The sequence below is a fragment of the Myxocyprinus asiaticus genome, chromosome 11, assembly GCF_019703515.2.
Source record: "Myxocyprinus asiaticus isolate MX2 ecotype Aquarium Trade chromosome 11, UBuf_Myxa_2, whole genome shotgun sequence".
In the NCBI taxonomy this organism is placed as follows: Eukaryota; Metazoa; Chordata; class Actinopteri; order Cypriniformes; family Catostomidae; genus Myxocyprinus; species Myxocyprinus asiaticus.
This window is the reverse complement of record NC_059354.1, coordinates 17533246-17554029: the sequence shown is the minus strand read 5'-3', so window position 1 is coordinate 17554029 and position 20784 is coordinate 17533246. Positions and strand designations below refer to the sequence as shown.

Genomic DNA, 20784 nt, shown 5'->3' with positions numbered 1-20784 from the left:
TTATAAATTATTGTTTTAGTCATGTGAGTGCCTTTTCAGACCACAAGACTTTAAAGAGCACCACTCATCTGTATCAACAAAATGTGTGTCTAAAGCAACTGTGACTGATGTCTGATAATGAGAGATGAGAATTTACAGACAATAATTATAAGTGGCTTACATGAAACAGAGTGGAAAAGCTGATAATTGTTCCTCACCTTCAGGACCATACAGTAGTCTGTCGGTGCTTTATACTTGCTGCGATAGTCCTGACCCAAATACACATTAACATGATCCAGCTGCAGGAAGCAAACCAGGTCTCTAGAGGCCTACAAATGACAACGGATGAGAGAAAGACAAAAGACTGCATTTTAGAACCTAAAGAAGAAAAACCTGTCATAGTTTAAACGAGACTTTAATATTTGGGAATGCACTTGTATAAAGCAATGCTAGACCATAGGAATATAATTAATCTTTTAATTATTAGAAATCAATGTAGAACCGTGCAATGTAGTACTGCAGAAAAAAAGTCCATTCTGAAATGCAGGTTTAATCACATGCAGCTTATAAAGTAGAGATATGCTATTTCTTTTCTAAGCAAATCAGACTTACTATTTTTGCTTGGCAAATAATAATATTCCAGGCGTAAAACAAATCCATAGAGTTACAATGAACTTGATCCATAACTAAGGATCAGAATATAGTGACTTGGGTCAGCAAGCAACCAGCAAGAACTCCCTTGCAACCACCTAGCAACAATCCAGAGTACTCTAGCAACAGCATAGCAATACCCTAGGAACCACACAAAACACCCTGCATCTTGCATGGGCAAACACTACGTTCTTCAGAAAAGTAAAAACTAGTTATTATATTTCTATTATGAGAATATTTGAGGAATACATACCAGAGCCAAAATCACAGTCAACCAGTGATGAAGGGGGAGAGCAGCGATTAAACACTTCAATTTATAATACCACGGCCATGTAAGATGTGTGACGATTGTAAAATATTTTATAAAAAGCACTATAACGGCACTATACAGTATATATTTAATTGTAGGCTATACAGTATACTAATATTAGTCATTAAACAACACAAGATTTTGAAGCACAGAATTTATTCACGGCACCAGATTACAATGTAAATATAGTCATATTTACACAAGTTGAAATGGAAAATGCTGGATATTTTTTAATTAACTACAATAACTACGCTACAAAAGAGACAACATATGCATGACAACATAAATAAAACACAGTAGTAATAATTAATAATTTGCATAGGTTTGTTTGCCTCGGTTGCTTTCTGTGTTCTCTTTATGAGATAAAAGCAGATCTTACTTTCATATAGGCGGGATCATCACAGACGTTTAGTAATATAGTGACCGAATCAGACCAGAAAACAACACAAACATTTGTAACCCCTGAATGAGAGATGTTTACGGTGACATACTGCTGGGCGTGTGTGCTCGCCAATCACACGTCAGACTGGCTGGCGTACGGAGATGAATTGTGAATAAAATGTATTTAAATGTTTGTGAAAGTCAAATCTGCCCACATTTCTGCTGACTTCAGACATATACACACTTTTCCTTGCACTTGGCATGGATCAAAAACAACTTTTGGATGCTTTTATTGACATCATTTCACAGATGTTTCTCCATTCATGGCTGCTGCTTCTTTACGCTGATGGTCACAAATATGCCCACTGTGATGATAGCGTGTCGTTGTGCGTGAAACGTCATGACGCCATTACTGCGTCAGTACTGAACATGTGCAAATCATCCCAGTTTCACAAAGCAATCCAATCAAGTGTTTACATGGCAAAAATTCTAAAATTCTAATTCTTAAAGAAAACCTTTTTTAGAAAAGGTTTACACCACCCCTTACAATCCGAATGAAATTTGAATCAGATGTGGCCAATTTAATCCGATTGACGTGGTTACATGAGACTTTTTTTATTCGGATTGAGCTTCTAGTCCAATCACAAACAGATTACCATGGTCCAAGTAAACACAGCTAATGTCATGATCAGCTGTAATTCAGCTGTACTGAAAGAGTACCCCTTTCCCACTTCCTGCTTATGGTGGATGCAACAGTAGGACACGTGGTCTGGTAACTTTGATATTTTTTCCTATTTTAAACAAACAGTGTTTAAGTCTCTGTGGTCACAGCTTTAACATATCAACTCCGTCATTCTCATTATGATCATTTCTGAATTGTGGGATACATTTTGGCATTTAGTTGAGGTTATAGAGGCAGCTTTAACTGAGGGGAAAAAACTAAACAGCTCCAGTGTAGAACACATGGTTAAGTTGGAAAACTCCTAGAATAGAGTGAAAACAGAAAAACAAAATATAGAAAGTATTTTATCTTAACTCCTTTACTGATCACCGTTATTATATAATTAAAGACTTTACACTCTTGTTGGATGGATAAAATTAAAACAGCATGCTTTTTAGTGTGTCTGACGGAGTAAGATGTAATTTATGAAGTGAAGAAATGTCAATTTTCAGAAAAAAGCATTTTGGTTGCACTTACAGTATGTGTACTTTCAGTATACTTACAGTGTACTTACCCAAGAGTAAAATTAGGTAACTACATCTACTTAATATGGGTTAAGGTTAGGGTTGGGGTTGGGTTTAGGGTTAGAACCTAGTAATTACTGTAGCTGTTGTAATTATATAGTAAGTAAATAAAGAACAGTACTGTAAAATATAGTGCTACCAGCGTTTTTATAAACACCTGTTCCCTTATATGGTTTATAAGCTGACAACTTGGCCTAAAATATAACCATTTAAAATAAATTTAATATAAAAAAAACTGTCTCAAGAATCAGTGAATTATAATATTCCATTATTTAATGGAATATTCTGATGTACAGTACTGTGGATCTGTCGTTGTGGACCTTGTTTGTTTGTTTATATTGTCTTTGTGACAATTAATCATAGAAATTTAATTCAGACATTATTTTCACATAAATATTGTTTACTGCTGAATCCACTAGGGGGAGCACTACATTTGAGGGAAATTACATGAAATTAGAGGACCCGGATGTGAACGTTCTTGGATGGATTGCAGCATGACTGAATTCTGTACACTGTCTGATTTCAAGTCTGGCCGGTCGCATGTGCTATCAGTGTTAGGTATGAAACAGGATGTTAGTATTGCAGATGACCAGCAGCTGTCAAAGCTAGAGTGATGGCTTGAAGATGTGCAGCAGCTACTCTTTTATCTCTCTCTCTCTCTCTCTCTCTCTATCACCCTCTGCTTCCATGTTGTCTGTGGGTAATGAGCAGTCACTAGTTCATGCCTCCTTAAACTTGACCTCATTAGCATATCTTTCAACAGGGAATTTGTTTGTGTCAGCAGAGAGGGTGAACTGAGCCAATATCTCTTGAAAAGCACAGAAATTACTTGATAGCAACTGATAGCAAGTGTGTCTTTGCTAAAAAGTCATTGATAATGATCTCCCTTTGCTCTGTCAAGATGTAGAGAGAGTATAGGAGTAGACGGACCACTCTCAAAAATGAAAGGGTATTTTTGTGTATTAACACTACTGTGTCAGCTTTATGATTGTGTGTAGTGTGTGTGTGTATATCCGCTCTTAAATGTGTTTACACTTAAGCATATTCAACAAGAGCATATGTGCACTTATGCACATATAATCTCTCTCATGTGAGAACATAATACCAGAATCTCTTTTTATGTTGTTAATAGAGATCTCTCAGTCGGGAAGAGGGATCTTAGGAAGATTATGGAGCACATGAGCATTCATTTAGTGTATATCTGACACCATACATGCTCAGACAATAGACTAGTGCATTAAAGAGCATTAATCATGTCTTGTGCGACGCTTTTTACGTGGCACGCATCCTAACTAAAATGTAACTTTCGAAGTGATTTAAATTGCAACTTAAAATGCAGCAACTTGACTAACAATTGATTTAAATAGGGTTCAGTGTTAGCATGTTGCTAAGCTAACAATATGATACTTTAGTAAGCTTAAAAATGCATAACACACACAAATATTGGGTAAAATAGTGAATTTTAAATCAGATTAAGCTATTTATAACTATTCTTTTTGGCACTGAATGAATTATAAGTATAATTCCCATTTCTCTCACTTTGTCTACCATCTTTTGTCCCCGCCGCAATTATGTAACATTATGTAACTGACTTATCTGTGAAGGATACATGAGTTTGGCCTAAAAAATATATCTTTGAACATATTTTTTGACGCCAGGAGCATGCCAACGATGCCTTAAAATGGTGTCTAGGTAGGCAGCACTCTAGGTTTAGGAACTGAGCTATATTGTATGAGAGTGATTATGCATCAGTCAGCAAGTTTGTGTGTGTGTTTATGCTTGTGTCAGACACTGAGTGTGTGAAAGTGAAAAGAGCATGAATTTCAAAATTATAAAAACATAGAGAGAGAGAGACAGATTATGAGATAAAGCATTGGGAAAGAGACACATATTAACCGACCTTGGCTTTCCCCTTTGGCACATAATATATTCCAGAGGCTCGTAACAGAAAGTAGCGCTTCTTCCAGGATTTTTTGCCGTCATCTTTGAGCCAGAGCACCCCTTCCATCTCAGGCACACTGATAGAGCTACCACAAAAACACTCCTGCACACAAGCACACACGCACACACACACACACACACACACACACACCTTTATCAGCGATCTGAGAGAGCATAACATTTTTGACGTGACCTAAATAAGTCATGATGTTTAAAGCACTCAGGGAGAATGTGTGTATTTGTGTGCAAGTAGGTTCACAGTCTGTCTCACCTCCAGAAGAGCCTCTTTATTTCTGTCTGCCATCTCGCACGTCTCCTTCCGCCCCAGCAAATAGTTCTGAGGAAACACATGATTTAGGGAGATATTGAAGTGTCTGGGGTAAGCAAATGATGTGTGACTGTCACGTAAACTTACAAAACACACTGATTTACAGATTTACTGTGGCATCAATCACAACAAAACTTCTGAAGAAAAGTTGAAAAAGGCCAGTGCAGCAGTCTGGCCAGAGAACACCCTTTAGACACAGCCTCCACTCAGATCAATTATTCATCTCAGCTCAACATTTGCATGACACTGACCTACATCACACACAAACCAATAAAACCACTGATCCATTGAGTATTTCACTACCAGAACATCCATACCAAACAAACTTATATTTCTGTCACTCTCAAACTCCTTCCCCCTTCTCTTTTATATCAAATACAAATAATTACAATACTATTCTGAAATAAATGTTTACATCCACATCTAGATTTCACTACAAACAACATTACATGACCACTACTGATTGAACTTACACTAATTAGTGCCGAGTGTGTCAGAGATCATGTGTGTGTCACCTGAGGGTTCTTGAAAAGCGCATATTTCTCAATGCGTTCGATGAACATCAGTCTGTTGGTGCTGTCCCTGGTCCAGTTCAGTAAGTTCTCCACCAGGTTCTCATGATCCTCAAAGATTCTCTCTGGAAGAACAAGGAAGAGGACAAAATGAGATGGGCACACAGCAGGCAAGAATGACCAGTTTCATTTCAAACCGAAATGGCTATGACTCTCCCTGTTATCAAGGTTATGGCCTCCTCCTACCATTAACATTGTTGACCAGAAGTCAACAAGAGTTTTCTATAAATGGTAGACTGTCAGAAACTTTTTAGCCACAGATAAATTATCATGTTTTAATTAAAAGCAATTATATATATATATATATATATATATATATATATATATATATATACTGTATATATGATGGATTTAGTGTGAATGTGCAAAAAACATTCATTTAAAAAAACATCTTTTTTTTTTCTTTTTTTTTTTTACCATTTTAGCCTAACCCTGCTGTATTTTCACTTATCATTTTCGCAAATTCTGTGGGAACGGTGGGATGATGCTCACGGAGATTGTACTTCAGATCTGAAGTGTTCCCTGCATGAGATCACACTTTTTTGAACACAAATTACAAACAGGGTGATCATCATAGATATTTTAAATAATCAAAGTATTCCTACATCGCAGACTTCAAGCACACCATAAACGAGAGTAAAGTAAGCTCAGATATTTGACGTGCTGCGCTCTGAATGAAAGAGGAATTTATTTTATCACGTCAGGTTTGTGATACTGTAAAAGTAGTCGATTGTTTCTTAATTGAACAAATATTTACAATGGAAAAGTTCATTCATTTTGAATTTGAAAAAAATTAATTAAAAATCTAAAAAAAATCCAGACTTTGTAATTAAACAGTATCGTGAATAGAAAATGGCAACAGTATGATACGTCATCACTACGACACACACCCACCAGGGTATCGGCTCTGCCTTTTGTTCACACAGACACATTCCGGGATTGGTTCTGGCAATGTTACTAGGTTCTGATCCCGGGAACAAATTTTCCTGCATTCCGACTCTGGCTTGCGTTCACACAGAAGGCTCCCCAGTATTGATATTGGAATATCCCGGGATCAGAGCCCAGTGTGAATGAGGTTTTAGTGATATTCCTGAAGAAAAATGAAAATAATTAATCCCTAATCTGTTAGATTACTCAGGTCAGTCTATTAAGTGATTAAAAGTACTTGAGGAATTAACGCTCCCTTACACTCTTGATCCTTATACCAGGATTAAACCTGATTCCATCACATCCCAACACTAAATGAGTGATCTTTAACCTGGACACACTCAGCACCCCAAAACAAACAATGTATAAAAAACCTACTAGCTGCCAACAGCAAGAAAATTGTAATTTAAGAACAATATTAAAATTAAACACAAGAAAATACACTTCAAGACATGCTTTATTTTTACATGCATGAAATCTCTTGTGTACAGTATATATGCACTCACTCTGAACAGAGGGACAGAAGCCACTCACAGCTTGAGGATATATATAAACTGTAAACTGCAATAATTCATCAAAACCTATGCACAACAAAATACCTCTGTAAAAGATCCTGCTCTTGCTATTATATTAGCAAAGTTCAGTATAGTAGCGCAGTTGGTGGTAATTCTATACACTACTGTACCACTATATGTATCTTTTTTCTTACCTGCCTCTTTTTCCCCTCCACTGAAATACAAAAGAGAGGAAAAACTGAAGCCCTGGAGATGTAGGCTACAGCCAGGGTTGGGAAAGTTACTTTTAAAAAGTATTTCGCTACAGATTACAGAATACATGCTGTAAAATGTAATTTGTAAACGTATTCTGTTAGATTACTCAAGGTCAGTAATGTATTTGAAATACTTTGGATTACTTCTTCAGCACTGGCAGATGTTTTCACTTATTTTGACTATAAACAAGTAAATAAAGTAAGAAAATACACTTCACTGTAAAAATACGTTCTCTGAAAAAAAGGCTAAATATCTTATGTAGTTTCGCTACTCAACTAAATTTTTCTTGTTTTAAGAATTTAAGAATGTTTCTACAGAAAAACAAAACAAAATTAAGAATATGATTTTTGCAGTATATCTTTGCCCTAATATCAAAGATCTTACTAGAGAAAAAAGTTATACTTAAATATATACTTAATATAAACATTTTCGTTATAGAATTCGTTATAAAATATAATTGCGTCTGCCGCCTGAAAAACAGATGCATGTAAAATAGCATTTTAGCTTAGCATAAAGCTAAATGTTTACACAACCATTTATAAACTATTTTTGCTGCTCCAAACTTTAAAAACCCCAAGAGTGAACACAACGACATCCTTTTCTGATTGTATGTGGATTCTGTTCATAGAATGAGGCAGAAAATATATTATTTGTATATTTTTATACGATGTTAAAGGCTACATTGGTTAGCATTTCTTGTAAAAATACTCTAACCACATAAAAAAAACATTGACAAGGCATGTAATCGTGTATTTACTGGATTTATGTTACATCTGTCAAAGCGTTTCTAACTGTTTTCTGTTAAGCTGTAGAAACACGTGTAGCTCCTCTATTAAAAGCTCCCAAGGGAAAGTTCCTCAATCACGTCATATCCACCTTTTCACTCACAACAGTATGAAAGCGCTCGTTTGAATGAAACAAATCATAAGAAAGTGTTTCACCGCTGTTTAAAAGCTCCTCGGATTGTATCATTTATACGGATAAATGTTTTCCAACTCAACAGACTAAATATTAAATGAAACAAATGACAATAAAAGGCTAAGTAATCTCTTCAGTAATCAAAATTCTTTTGGAATGTAACTGTATTCTGATTACCAACTATTTGAATTGTAACTGTAGTAGAATACAGTTACTTATATTTAGTATTTTAAATATGTACCGTTACATGTATTCCGTTACGCCCCAACACCTGGCTACAGCTGTATGCATGATTACCTAGGACCTACACAAAGCAGCGCGGCATATGAGGCCACTGCTACACACACTATTGCACTTTGACTAACAGACAAATCGAAGACTGCAAAGGAGGGGGCCATAACGCTGCAGATTTACGTAAGCAATGTTTCAGGTCCAATCCAAGTTGTAGATTACCACATAAATTAAGTTATCAGTAAAAAAAAATAAATAAAAAAAAAAATAAACATGTTTACAGTAGTGCACTTCCAGTTAAAGTATATGGGGCAAGTCATAGCAGAGAGATAAACGTTAAAATATAAAACTCTTCTAAACAGTTATATCCAATCTTTCAACTCCTCTCATGACCATTTAAAGCCAGTGAACCCAGTAAGTTTTGCATGATACAAGGACACCTGAATGAACAAAACATCTGACAGACTGCATATTAAAATATGAAATGCAGAGGTTAGGGGTTCGAATCAGGTCTTAAAAATCCCTAATTTATCAAACCAGATTTCCCATAACTCCCTTAAATTCCCCCATTCCATCCACAACTGTCCAAGCATATCATTAATTCCACTGCCTCCTAGTAAAATATTACTATCCTAATATAGTTGGATTAATGAATTACTTACGGTATAGTAATAGTAATATTTCATCTACCTAGTCATGCTGCCCCTCCCCCAGACCACACATGATTGCATGGGGTAATCCTATTGGGATATCAGACATACACTTTGCTAATCTAAACTCATTGTTAATCTGCAGCAGTAATCAAATAAATCGAATAGGACCAATGTTGTCATCTTTTTGAAGACCAGCGAAAAATGAAAAAGATGTGCATTATGATCTGCCATTAATCCACATTTTAATTTGTCTTTATTGATTCAATGTTGTAGCTCTCTTTAGATGATACTTAGAGTGGAAGAGGAAGAAAGATTTAGACTAGTCAGTAATGGAATAGTCTTGCCAAGGGACTTTGGCACTGTTTCCACCTGGTGTTAAGATGCATTTTTGGTGATCTGATCACAAGTGGTTAGCGCTAAATACAGGTGGAAACTGGGTCCATAAAATTTTTTGATCGGATTATTGAAACCACATATGGCGGTAGTTAAAAACGCATGTGACCATATCGAATTTGAGGTGTGAAACGCAATCCATTCTAAATGCATCCTGGACAGCAGTGAAGTGCCTCCCCTCACCTGTCAATCAACCACTTTAAAAGGAAATAACCATCTGATCGTAAAATTTAAAAATTGAATACATATACAACAAGCAAGATAACATCATGGATCTTCTTCAGTGTGTCACAGATGACCAGAACACACATTTGAAGCTCAGTTTAATACTAAAATAACAGAGAATTCTGCTCGTAATGTTGCGTTTGTGCTTAGATCAAATTTCAGCTGCATCTGGGAGAAACATTATTTTTTTCTGTGCTTTCTTTGTCTTTTATGACTTTATAATCATGCAGTAACACATTGACATAGTGATTGATGAATGTTGTCATGAAATCAGAGACCCTCCCCTCGAAATCCGAACACAAGTGGTCACAGGAGACACATTTGGGACGCATGGTAATATCGGGTGGAAACAGCGATGTGTCTCAGCTGATCACTTGTGATCAGATCTGTATGATGCATATAGAACAGAAAATTGACTTTCATATTTGGAAGTTTCAGTTTGGCTGGCTGCCATGCAAATTCCAAGAGTGAGGGTGCAGGGTTTTCTAATTATTACTATTTTTATGGTGTTTTGCCTTAATATATAGGATGGTGGAGAGGTGACAGGAAGGATGGGAAAATGACCGAGCTGGAAACAAATTGGTGTTGGATGCAGAATATGTGCCATTGCGAAACCTGGCAGGTCACGACTCCACCAGCGCACAGGTTTTTATCATTCTGCCGGGAAGTTGTTTACAAAGTATCAAGCTGATACAATGAGCAAATCCAAGGAAAGATAGTCAAAATTTTGGTTAGCCAAAGTTAGTGCTGTTCATGGTATGGCATTTAAAATCTTAAGACATTCAAGAGTTCCAGTTAGCAGCAAGTAAACAAGATATCCACTAGCTCAAATGTATATTTTGCTGTATTTGAAGAGTTATGTCTGTTTATAATCGGTAATCATTACTTTTGGACAAATGGAAATTCTGACAACAAGTCTACATTTATTTCCAGTTAATTTCTTCTGTGTTGTCTGTTCAACCCTTTGCAGAGATTTCTGCACCATTATTTGAACGAAGGACCACTTTGTTGCACACTGGTCCAATATTATGCGATCATCAAGTCCAGATTTTCCACCCCTTAAATGTCACAAAAAAAAAAAAAAAAAACTGTAGTTAGTCACCTAACATGATGCTCAGAGACTCTTTCTTCCTGTCTAAGTGGGTGGTTCTTGGCCAAAATAAGCTACAGTGTGGACCACACTCTGGCTCTGTGATAAAGGAAAGTATGGACCTGTCTACAGGCTCTTACCCATCTGGAGTTCAGAGAGGATTTCAACCAGAGACCAGTCCAGGCTGTAACCACAGTGGGATTTGTCCAGCAGGCTGTCCAGCACTTGACGCACCGTCTGTCTCTCGTCCACCATCATAGTCTTTGAGCTCTCGTCTGATAGGTGCACCCGGATTACCAACTGAAGGGAGAGACAAGACATGACAATGGTTATGTACTGTATGTTTGTAGGTTTTTGGGTGCTTGAGATTAGGGCTGGGTGGTATGACAGTATATACTGTACAGTGCAATGGTAGAAATGTGTTAACCGGCTATCCAGTTTATACGGTGGTATGCTCGCTGTGTGAATTTAAAAATCAATCACCAAGCAGAAAGCTGGTCTACTCTGCAAACTGTGTTGCATACAAGCACTTCAGAGCAGATTTATTTTATTTGATTATTATTATAAAGTGAGTGATGTAGTTTTGATGCATTGGTTTACGGCTGCCAAGCAATTATTAAATTGAATAAATTCTTAAGTCCTAACCCAGACTTTTCTCTCTCATCTCTGGGTTACGTCTTGACATCTATTTTTATGACATTTCACTGGGGAATTTGATCTTTTGAAAGCACCCCAGGCATCCCTTCACCTCAGCTCTGAGATCATCAACAACAACAACATCTACATCCCACAGATGAGATTAAATGATCTAATCCTTCCACGTCTACCTTTCCACATGCATATCCTCTATTTTAGTTTCTATTTAAGTCAAATAAAAGTCCCAGCAACAATAAGCCTGTGAACACACATAAACCTCTCTCTCTCTCTGACCTACATTTTACCATACGGATGATCAAAGGCCAGAATTCCAATCCAGTGAAAACGGTGCCCAGAATTCCAGGCATACACAGAAGCACATACAAATGAGAAGAAAATCAAGAATGCACCCCCAACACTCTATCACCCCACAGTAATCATACAGTATTAATCTACACAGGTCATTAATCTACCATCTACCATAATCTACTGCAGACAAGCTAAACCTCCACTATAAAATCTCATTTTCTCGCCCCTCCATGGAAAGTCATTAAATCCTGTGCTTACAATTGAACCGAAACTTCTTTACTACACATTTGAAAAACAACTTTTTACAGTAAAAGTATGATTTCACCTTATAGTTAATAGTAACAATTTATCTTCATAACAAGATAATACATGTACTTTTACGATTAACTACTGTTAAAATTACGGTGAAATTTATTTTTTAAATAGTTATGTACAATGTGTTTTTTATGTTACAGTTTATGTTGTTTAGTTAATGTTTACTGCATTTTTTTAATGTCACATATGTTGTCCTGATGGTGTTTTGTGTTTGTATGGTATGTGCACTCTACATCTCTACATGTGTATTGGTCTTTGACCACGCTTACATGCACTTAAGAAAACGGTTTATTCCAGGGTTTCTGCAGAAAGCGGTATTCTGAAACCATGTATACAAGAATGCAGATTTCCTTACGCTGTTTAAGGGATTAAGAGAAAGCGGTTTAACACACCCAGGTTTCTCCTGGATAATGCGGCTTATTGTGGTCATGTAAACACATAAGCGGTATTGTTATAGGTTTTTCCAACATTTCTGTGAGTACAGTGGGAAAAGCACATACACTATAAACTATAGTAAAGTAGTAAAATATCGACTGTCCCTCATGTTCGCGTATGAGTACTCGTATACATGTGGAAGTTTTACGTAAGAGGAAAACCATATTACAGTGCAATTCTCCTGCAAGCTGCGATAAAAACAAACACATCAACAACTCTGGAATATCTGGAAATAAAGCGAAACAACAGAGAATAAAAATAGCGAAGTCTTCATTAGATGCCATGTTTGTTATTTACACAGCATCGTGGGGAAATTACGTTGCTGTGGAGAACGCTGCTTACTAAACGAGCCGCATGTATACGGGAGTAAAGAGAAAGCCGCAAACACAGCTCATGTACACCGATTACGGCTTTCTGGTGTCCATGTAAATGTGGTCATTGCTCCTGCAAGGGCCACTCCTGCTGAACTTTAAGTGATCATGTGGCATTATGTTGTTATTACAGTGATTAACAATATTTCTAAAGAAAAAGCACATTTTTGTAGTTCCAGTAGGTTCGTCTTTTACATTAACAATGTAACAATTTACATTTGTTAACATTAGTTAACTTCATTAGTTAACTTGAACTAACAATGAACAATAATTTTAAAGCATTTATCAATTCTGTCTAATGTGAATTTCAACATATACTAATACATCTTTACAATGTAAAGTTGTATTTGCTAACATTAGTTAATGCACTATGAACTAACATGAACTAACAATGAACAATTGTATTTTTGTAAACTAACATTAACAAATATAAATAAATGCTGTAAAAGTATTGTTCATTGTTAGTTCATGATACCTGACGCATTAACCAATGTTTCTTTTTTTTTTTTCTCCCAATTTGGAATGCCCAATTCCCAATGTGCTTTTTTAAGTCCTCGTGGTCGTGTAGTGATTCGCCTCAGTCCGGGTGGCGGAGGACGAATCCCAGTTGCCTCCGCGTCTGAGAACGTCAACCCGCGCATCTTATCACGTGGCTTGTTGAGCGCATTGCCACAGAGACATAGCACGTGTGGAGGCTTCACACCATCCACCGAGGCAACCGCGCTCAACTCACCACGCGCCCCACCGAGAGCGAACCATATTATAGCGATCACGAGGAGGTTACCCCATGTAACTCTACCCTCCCTAGCAACCGGGCCAATTTGGTTGCTTGGGAGACCTGGCTGGAGTCACTCAGCACGCCCTGGGATTGGAACTAGCGAACTCTAGGGGGCATTAACCAATGTTAACAAATGGAACATTATTGTAAAGTGTTACCATTTAATGATTTGGCAGAGAACTGTAAAATACACAGGTGCCAAAATGACATTACGTGATGCCTGAAAGACTGTCACAGTATTTTCTACAATGATTTTTTGGCAACCACAGCTGCCAATGTTTTACCGTAAATTTAACAGATTTCTTTTTTTTTTACTGCGTAGGGCTAGGCGATACCATATATTTATAATACATTCAATATTATTTTGTTGACAATATATCATGAATATGCTTTTCAATTGGCCATGAAATGCAAGTTTTTTTGAAAGGTTTGATTCATTCAGTGAATAATTTTGATTCTTTTGAACTGTTTCAATCTCTTTAAAGCACAAAGTTTCAATAATTGTTTAACCCATCATTAAGAAATGTTTAAGTTCATTTAGTGAAAAATGCTAGATTTTTACTTCTATACTTTATTTTTAATTGACCAGGCAACAATGGCTGCTTTTTTGAAAAAATATTTCCTTTGATTAAAAAAATGTAAGACAATTACAGTGCAGAAATTGAGACATATAGAATCAAAAAGTTTCTAAATATAAAGATATAATTATTTAGCTATATCACTCAGCCCTAAAAAATAGCTTCTCTCATTTCAAATCTTTCCAATCTTTTGTTTTCTCTCTCTGTACATCTCATAAGTTAACAATTTTGGGAGATTCTTTGAGTGATATCTCTGGTCACGTAACACAAGGTGACTTCATTCTTCCTGAGCACTGTCGTTAATCCAGCAGCTTGTTAAATTTCTACATTCTCTCATCCCAGCTTAACTCTGAATTTTAAGAGCACATTTACAGAGATTTTACTCGGAGGGAGATTTCAGAGCAGCATCACTGAGTCACTGACTCAGTTTGTGTGTATCGTGACCTGACCCAGAAAACATTCCATCAGGGCTGCTGACACAAACACACACACACACACACTGACAGAGCAGACACACGTGCACACAGCCAAACGCCTAATCCCCTCAATGTGTTTAAGTTGTTTTGATGATCCCATCTTGGCTGTTTGCATCAACACAGCCTTGTTTCACCTCCCCAGATAACAGCACAGAAACATCACCGACAATGTCCTGACACAAGACAACCATTTATGATTACACTATAATGATTACACAACTAATTGGACACTTAAGTAATACTTAATGTCGGAATGTCACTGCATTAGATACAAAATATCAAACCAAGCAATGTTTGCAATCAATTGACGCTAGAACTTTTCTCAGAACTAATGTCACTTTTCAGAGTCATTTTCTGCAATTACTTTTAACCAACTGGTCTCAAGGTGATTTTCAGTACAAGACAGTTCCCCTCAAGTTCACACAGGTGTCCTAGCACAGAAACCACAGGTGTAGCTCAGAATAGCATTCTGAGATGATGTTCTTCTCACCACAATTGTACAGAGAGGTTATCTGAGTTACCATAGCCTTTCTGTCAGCTCGAACCAGTCTGGCCATTCTCTGTTGACCTCTCTCATCAAGAAGGCGTTTCCATCTGCAGAACTGCCGCTCACTGGATGTTTTTTGTTTCAGACACCATTCGGAGTAAATTCTAGAGACTGATGTGTGTGAAAATCCCAGCCCATCTGGCACCAACAATCATCCATGCGATTATCTAATCAGCCAATAGTGTGGCAGCAGTGCAGTGCATAAAATCATGCAGATACAGGTCAGGAGCTTCAGTTAATGTTCACATCAACCATTAGAATGGGGGGGGGGCGGGAATTGATCTCAGTGATTTGGACCGTGGCATGATTGTTGGTGCCAGATGGGCTGGTTTGAGTATTTCTGTAACTGCTGATCTCCTGGGATTTTCACACACAACAGTCTCTAGAATTTACTCCGAATGGTGCCAAAAACAAAAAACATCCAATGAGGGGCAGTTCTGTTGACGGAAATGCCTTGTTGATGAGAGAGGTCAACAGAGAATGGTCAGACTGTTTCGAACTGACAAAGTCTACAGTAACTCAGATAACCGCTCTGTACAATTGTGGTGAGAAGAATAGCATCTCAGAATGCTATTCTGAGATGCAGGTTGGCGCTGTTTTGGTGGCACGAAAGGGGACCTACACAATATTAGGCAGGGGGTTTTAATGTTGTGGCTGATCTATCTATGGTATCTATGGTTTTATGATTTGAAACACACACACACACACACACACACACACACACACACACACACACATATATATCTATATCTATATATCTATATCTTTCATTTTTTTTTTTTTTTTGGAGCAATACTTTGCTAAATTGTGTTTGTGCTATACTTCCAAAAAAATTCCACTAGGTTTGATGATTTGTTCATAATATCATTCATACATTTTATGTGAGGCCAAATACTTCTTGGGGGCCCCTGTACATCTAAACCTGCCAACATAGACTTAAATATCCACTAAACATCTGAAGTCAACAATCAGGACAAACCAAGAAAACACATCTCCTCCAAAGATTAAATACTTGGATTACTCTGTTAATATGTGCTACAAAATCATTCCCAGGTCACAGGAGGCCTTAATTCAGCAGTGTAAATGTGCTTCGTTACATTACATTACACATATTGAAGGTGGAAATAAAATGCCAAATGTTGTAGTATAAACTAGGGGTGGGTAAAAATATTGTTTTTCCAATGCATCGCGATCTTCATTTGAACGATCTCGATTCTTAAATCCTAAGATCGATCTTTCACTCAATGCGCAACCCTCCACTACAATGAGAGGAAATCACTTGCATTTGCAACAAAATTTCATGCTGTGCGACTAAAGTGAATATATTTGGCAACTGGCTGTTAAATGTTTACATTTCACTCACCAGTAATTGTGTAGTTTAGTTGTGAATTGTTCAGAATCGAGATCCTTTCACTGCGTGTTTAGAGTAAGAGTTGTTCCGTGTAATGTGTGTCCAAGACGAGATCCACACAACCCATTTGTCATTAAATACTGTCTCTTTTAATAGCCTTTCAGTTCTTTTCATTCAGTTGTTGATAAAAAAAAACTACAAAAAAAAAAAAAGAACATCAATTCTAATCATGCATCACACAGATGAGGTAAAGCCATTCGAATCCTCTCTAGTTAACATGCGCTCATTTAAAGGCACTGTTTACAGAAATGCCATTTTTCGTTAAAGCACTACGTAACTTTGTGCTCTCTAGCAACATCTGTGGTTGAAACTTAAAATTGCTAAAAAGTTTGCGGAAAAATACATTACGGCAGTCATGTTCTGGCACTGCTCTTCTGGGGATGAATCTCCCAATTTGAGCTTATGTGAGATCATGAATGGAGCCAGAGTCATAATGTGCTATTTTCATGCTGATATTATGTTATACGATTAAACATTTGAAATGGAAATATTACTTGCTTTGATGAAGACAAACAACACTCTTATTTACATATATGCTATTCTGACACTACACTAAAAACACTTTTAAATAAAGAACAGGGGACTCTCTTCAGCCACCACCAGTAGACTTTAATATGACTATTCAAGTGTTTTATCTACTATTAATGTTTGAATTGTACTACAATTTTCAATTTAAGAGGTTAAACTCGTGATATGGCTGATACAAAAAAAATAGAAGACTTAATTATTTTTATACTATATTGTTCAGCCTCAGTTACTACAACACTATATCTATGCAATGTACACAATAACACTGTAAACTAAAACATAAAACGAGGATTCAGTAATGATGGGAATAAAATATACTTTATTAAACCTAAAAATAATATGCTTAAATTTGCAATATAACAATTACAAGAAGTACATTTCTGAAGTCATACATTTTAAACATGTAACAGTAACTTCACCGGACAACGTAGATACATCACGATCGGCTAACACACGAGTAATGTTTGATTTATAAAAGCATGACAAGCAATATAAGCTTCAACAACCCTACCAGAAAACATATCCAATCATTATAGCAGGTAAACAACTATCGCCAAATAGATAACAGATAAACATCCATCTAGACTGCAACGATGCTGTCCTGAACTGTGTGAGTGTTACTGAACAGCTTAGTTAGTTTCTCCAGTCAGAACATGAGACAGCCGGCACTTCTTTCCTGTGCATGCGGACATGACATAATGACACAAAGATGAACGCCATAAGCCAGCGCCAAATCGAACCCGACAGCTCAAAATACAAATCATTTTTATAGGCTTACCGTAGTGAATCGGGGAAAGGTAAGGACATTGTTTTGAACACTGATTGTTTATGTACTCAATCAATAATGGCAGTTTGTTCATTTTTAACCAAAAAATCTTACATAGCGCAGCTTTAAAGAGACAGTACTGGTTTTAGCACATGTTCAACAAATCAGTGTAAATACTTGTAAATGGTACAAATTATGCAATTAAACAATAAATATGTACCAAAAATAATATATGAAATATAATATCTTATTTACTGATTGAATACATTTATTTGTTCATTTTTAAAAAGCCAAAATGTGACCAAAATGATGAAAAAGTAATAAAATATAATTAGTAAAATTAATACTTTCCTTATGAACCTAGTTAAAATGTCCCCTGTATAATGAACAGCATCAGCTGGGAGAGAATTTATTTTATATGTAAGCAAAAGGGACATTATAACTGAAATAAACCAATATGAATCGATGTTGAATCGAACTGAATCGAAATCAGAATCGAATCGAGAGCTTTTGAATTGAAATCGAACTGAATCGGGAAATCTGTAATAATACCCAGCCCAAGTATAAACAGTAATATACTACAGCTAACACACTAGAAAACATTTATTTCCAGGGTTGTGTTTGCACGTTCTGGTACAATTTTTCATCTTACCTTTTTAACCTGTGCTTCCTTTATCTTCTCCAGAGCCACTCGAATCTTCTCAGCTTTATATTTGGCAGCTTGTTCCTCCTAAATGCACACATACAAACATGATTACCACATAAAAATAGCACATTAATAAGTGCAACGTTATGCTGGGAGTGGGGTTCCTCATGGCTTCCTGTGGTTAAACATTTGGACATTTGATAATCTATGATAGTGTTTCCCAACCTTTTTGTCTTATGTACCACAGGCCCATCAGTAAAGGCCTAAGTAAACTTGGCGCATCCACGTTGCTGATCGCTCCACGCACAGTATGTGTGATGTAAATTTCATCATAATCCAGTGATCGTCGCCGCATGCACCAGTCATTTACTCTACTAAAAGAAGTATCACAAAGAAGTTGTAGTGGGCATGGTTCAAAAGCGTTCATATTCACTCGCGGTCAGAAGAGTTTACTCAAAAAGCAACGTGGTCAACCAGGCACGAGCCGATCTGGAACACGCAAAAACGAAGTATACCTGGGCCTTAAGGCTCTAGTACCCCTTTACTGACACCAAACCAGGAATGTGATCCTTTTACACATTTGCGCTTATTAGACACATTTGTATTCATTCCTAAAAATAAAAGTAATAAAAAGTATTTTTTAATAATTTCAGTTTTACAGGTTTAAGAGGCAAAATCAAAATCCCCCTGGGGTAAATGTAACCCTGGTTGGTAATCAATATAATATCCAAACACATCACTCATGCATTTACCTGACTTTTCCAGCAAGATGCCATTGTATTAGTTTATTTTTGACCTTGCAGTAGAACACAAGCTTTGATTCTTTGGTCCAAAGAATATAGGTGAAGCAGAACTAAGACATCTGTTGGTAAACACAATCTGAATGCTTTTCCTCTGCTGGATTTTGCCCCATTTGCAATCCCTCATACAGATTCACCTTAACAGATTATAGAAAGCTTCTTTTCAATAGTCACATCTGGAGTTACAGGTCCAGTCACAGAGAATGACAAAATCCCAAAAATAAAAAGGCTTTCAGAACAGAAATTTTAAACAAAATATCCGCAGGGAAAACACAAATATATCTCATAGTATCCCATAGTGTGAAGCTGGTCTATGTCTGTCCATCACTGTTCTGGCGATCATTGAGGTGTGCAAACCCATGCTGATAGCAGTTCAAGCACTGTACATGTAAAGACATTATAACCAGGAATCCACCTCTAAGAGTCTCCACAGCACAGATAATTCCAGCAGAGAAGCTATTTTGCCCAGTGAGCATAAAACACATCTGCCACAACCACATAAGAGGTGGAGGATGGGTAGAACTAGCTACACTCTAGTACCTCTTGTCTAATTGCTAATCTCTCTCTCTCTCTCTCTCTCTCTCTCTCTTTAAAACAAAGGGATTGGACCTCCCCTTTTTCTGTCAGACATGCTTCTGTCAAGCCCTCCCCATCTCTGTTTCTGTGTGTGTGTGTGTGTTTTTGTGTGCAATACATTTTGTGTTGGCTTTAGTTTGTATCGAGTCAGAGTATATTATCCTCTCCACACTGCAGTGAAAAAAGCACATTAACACACATGAGAAAACAGCCACAAATGGGAAGAGAAAGACTGACTCCTAGCTACATACAATGACACAAAATTATGGTCACACACACACACACACACACATAATTTTAACTAATAAAAAGCAATTGAGGGAATTACAGCTCAAGTCTCGTAAGAGCATCCATCATCTCCAAACTAATGCTTTGCATGAGCACTAATGGTAGTAACATACCATTAAGTACCATAACATTCATGATCAGAGCCATATGTTTTACTAAGCTTTGGGCTTAATTCATTTTTATTCAGATTTAGGCCAGTATTACAACTGAAATTATGTCACTTACTGTATCTGTACTGAAATTCTTGATGCCATTTTTACATCCACAGCATTTTCTGATTAAGATCCATATTCTGATGTATGCTCTTTTATTTGATTGTCTCCTACTCACTACAAAATGTATGCTTTACATATGACAACTGCCACCCAGACCTATTTATTTTTTTACATGCACAGATATAAACTAATATTCTATTACAGTGGATATTCCGAATACGTTTTTGACCCAAATTCCTAGAAACCGGAATACTGGCTTAACTGGGTTATATGGCAGTCTGGATAACATTTACATGATACATACAGTTCATAATTTGAATATGATCAATTCAGAAAATATCAGAATATTCCTGTGCATACAAATGAAATCTATGGTCTGTTTTGGCAGAAACTATGGTAACCATGGTAATTTAGGTTTAAAAGGAATTGTCTCTACTCTTACTGTGGAGAACACTTTCAAAACAACCCCATCCAATAAATTCTGGAGTGATTGCT

General features: G+C 36.7%; 1 protein-coding gene across 3 annotated transcripts in view; it reads right to left on the bottom strand.

Moving 5' to 3' along the window:
• Positions 1-20784, bottom strand: part of LOC127447691 (ras-associated and pleckstrin homology domains-containing protein 1-like) — a 109568-nt gene that overhangs the window by 7250 nt on the left and 81534 nt on the right. For all 3 annotated transcript variants that reach the window (XM_051709698.1, XM_051709696.1, XM_051709697.1), the window contains 6 exons: positions 18417-18494; positions 10755-10914; positions 5351-5472; positions 4779-4844; positions 4467-4610; positions 198-308 (listed from right to left, as the gene is read on the bottom strand). In XM_051709698.1, coding sequence (XP_051565658.1) covers positions 198-308; positions 4467-4610; positions 4779-4844; positions 5351-5472; positions 10755-10914; positions 18417-18494 — 681 coding nt within the window. The remainder of the gene's footprint in view (positions 1-197; positions 309-4466; positions 4611-4778; positions 4845-5350; positions 5473-10754; positions 10915-18416; positions 18495-20784) is intronic.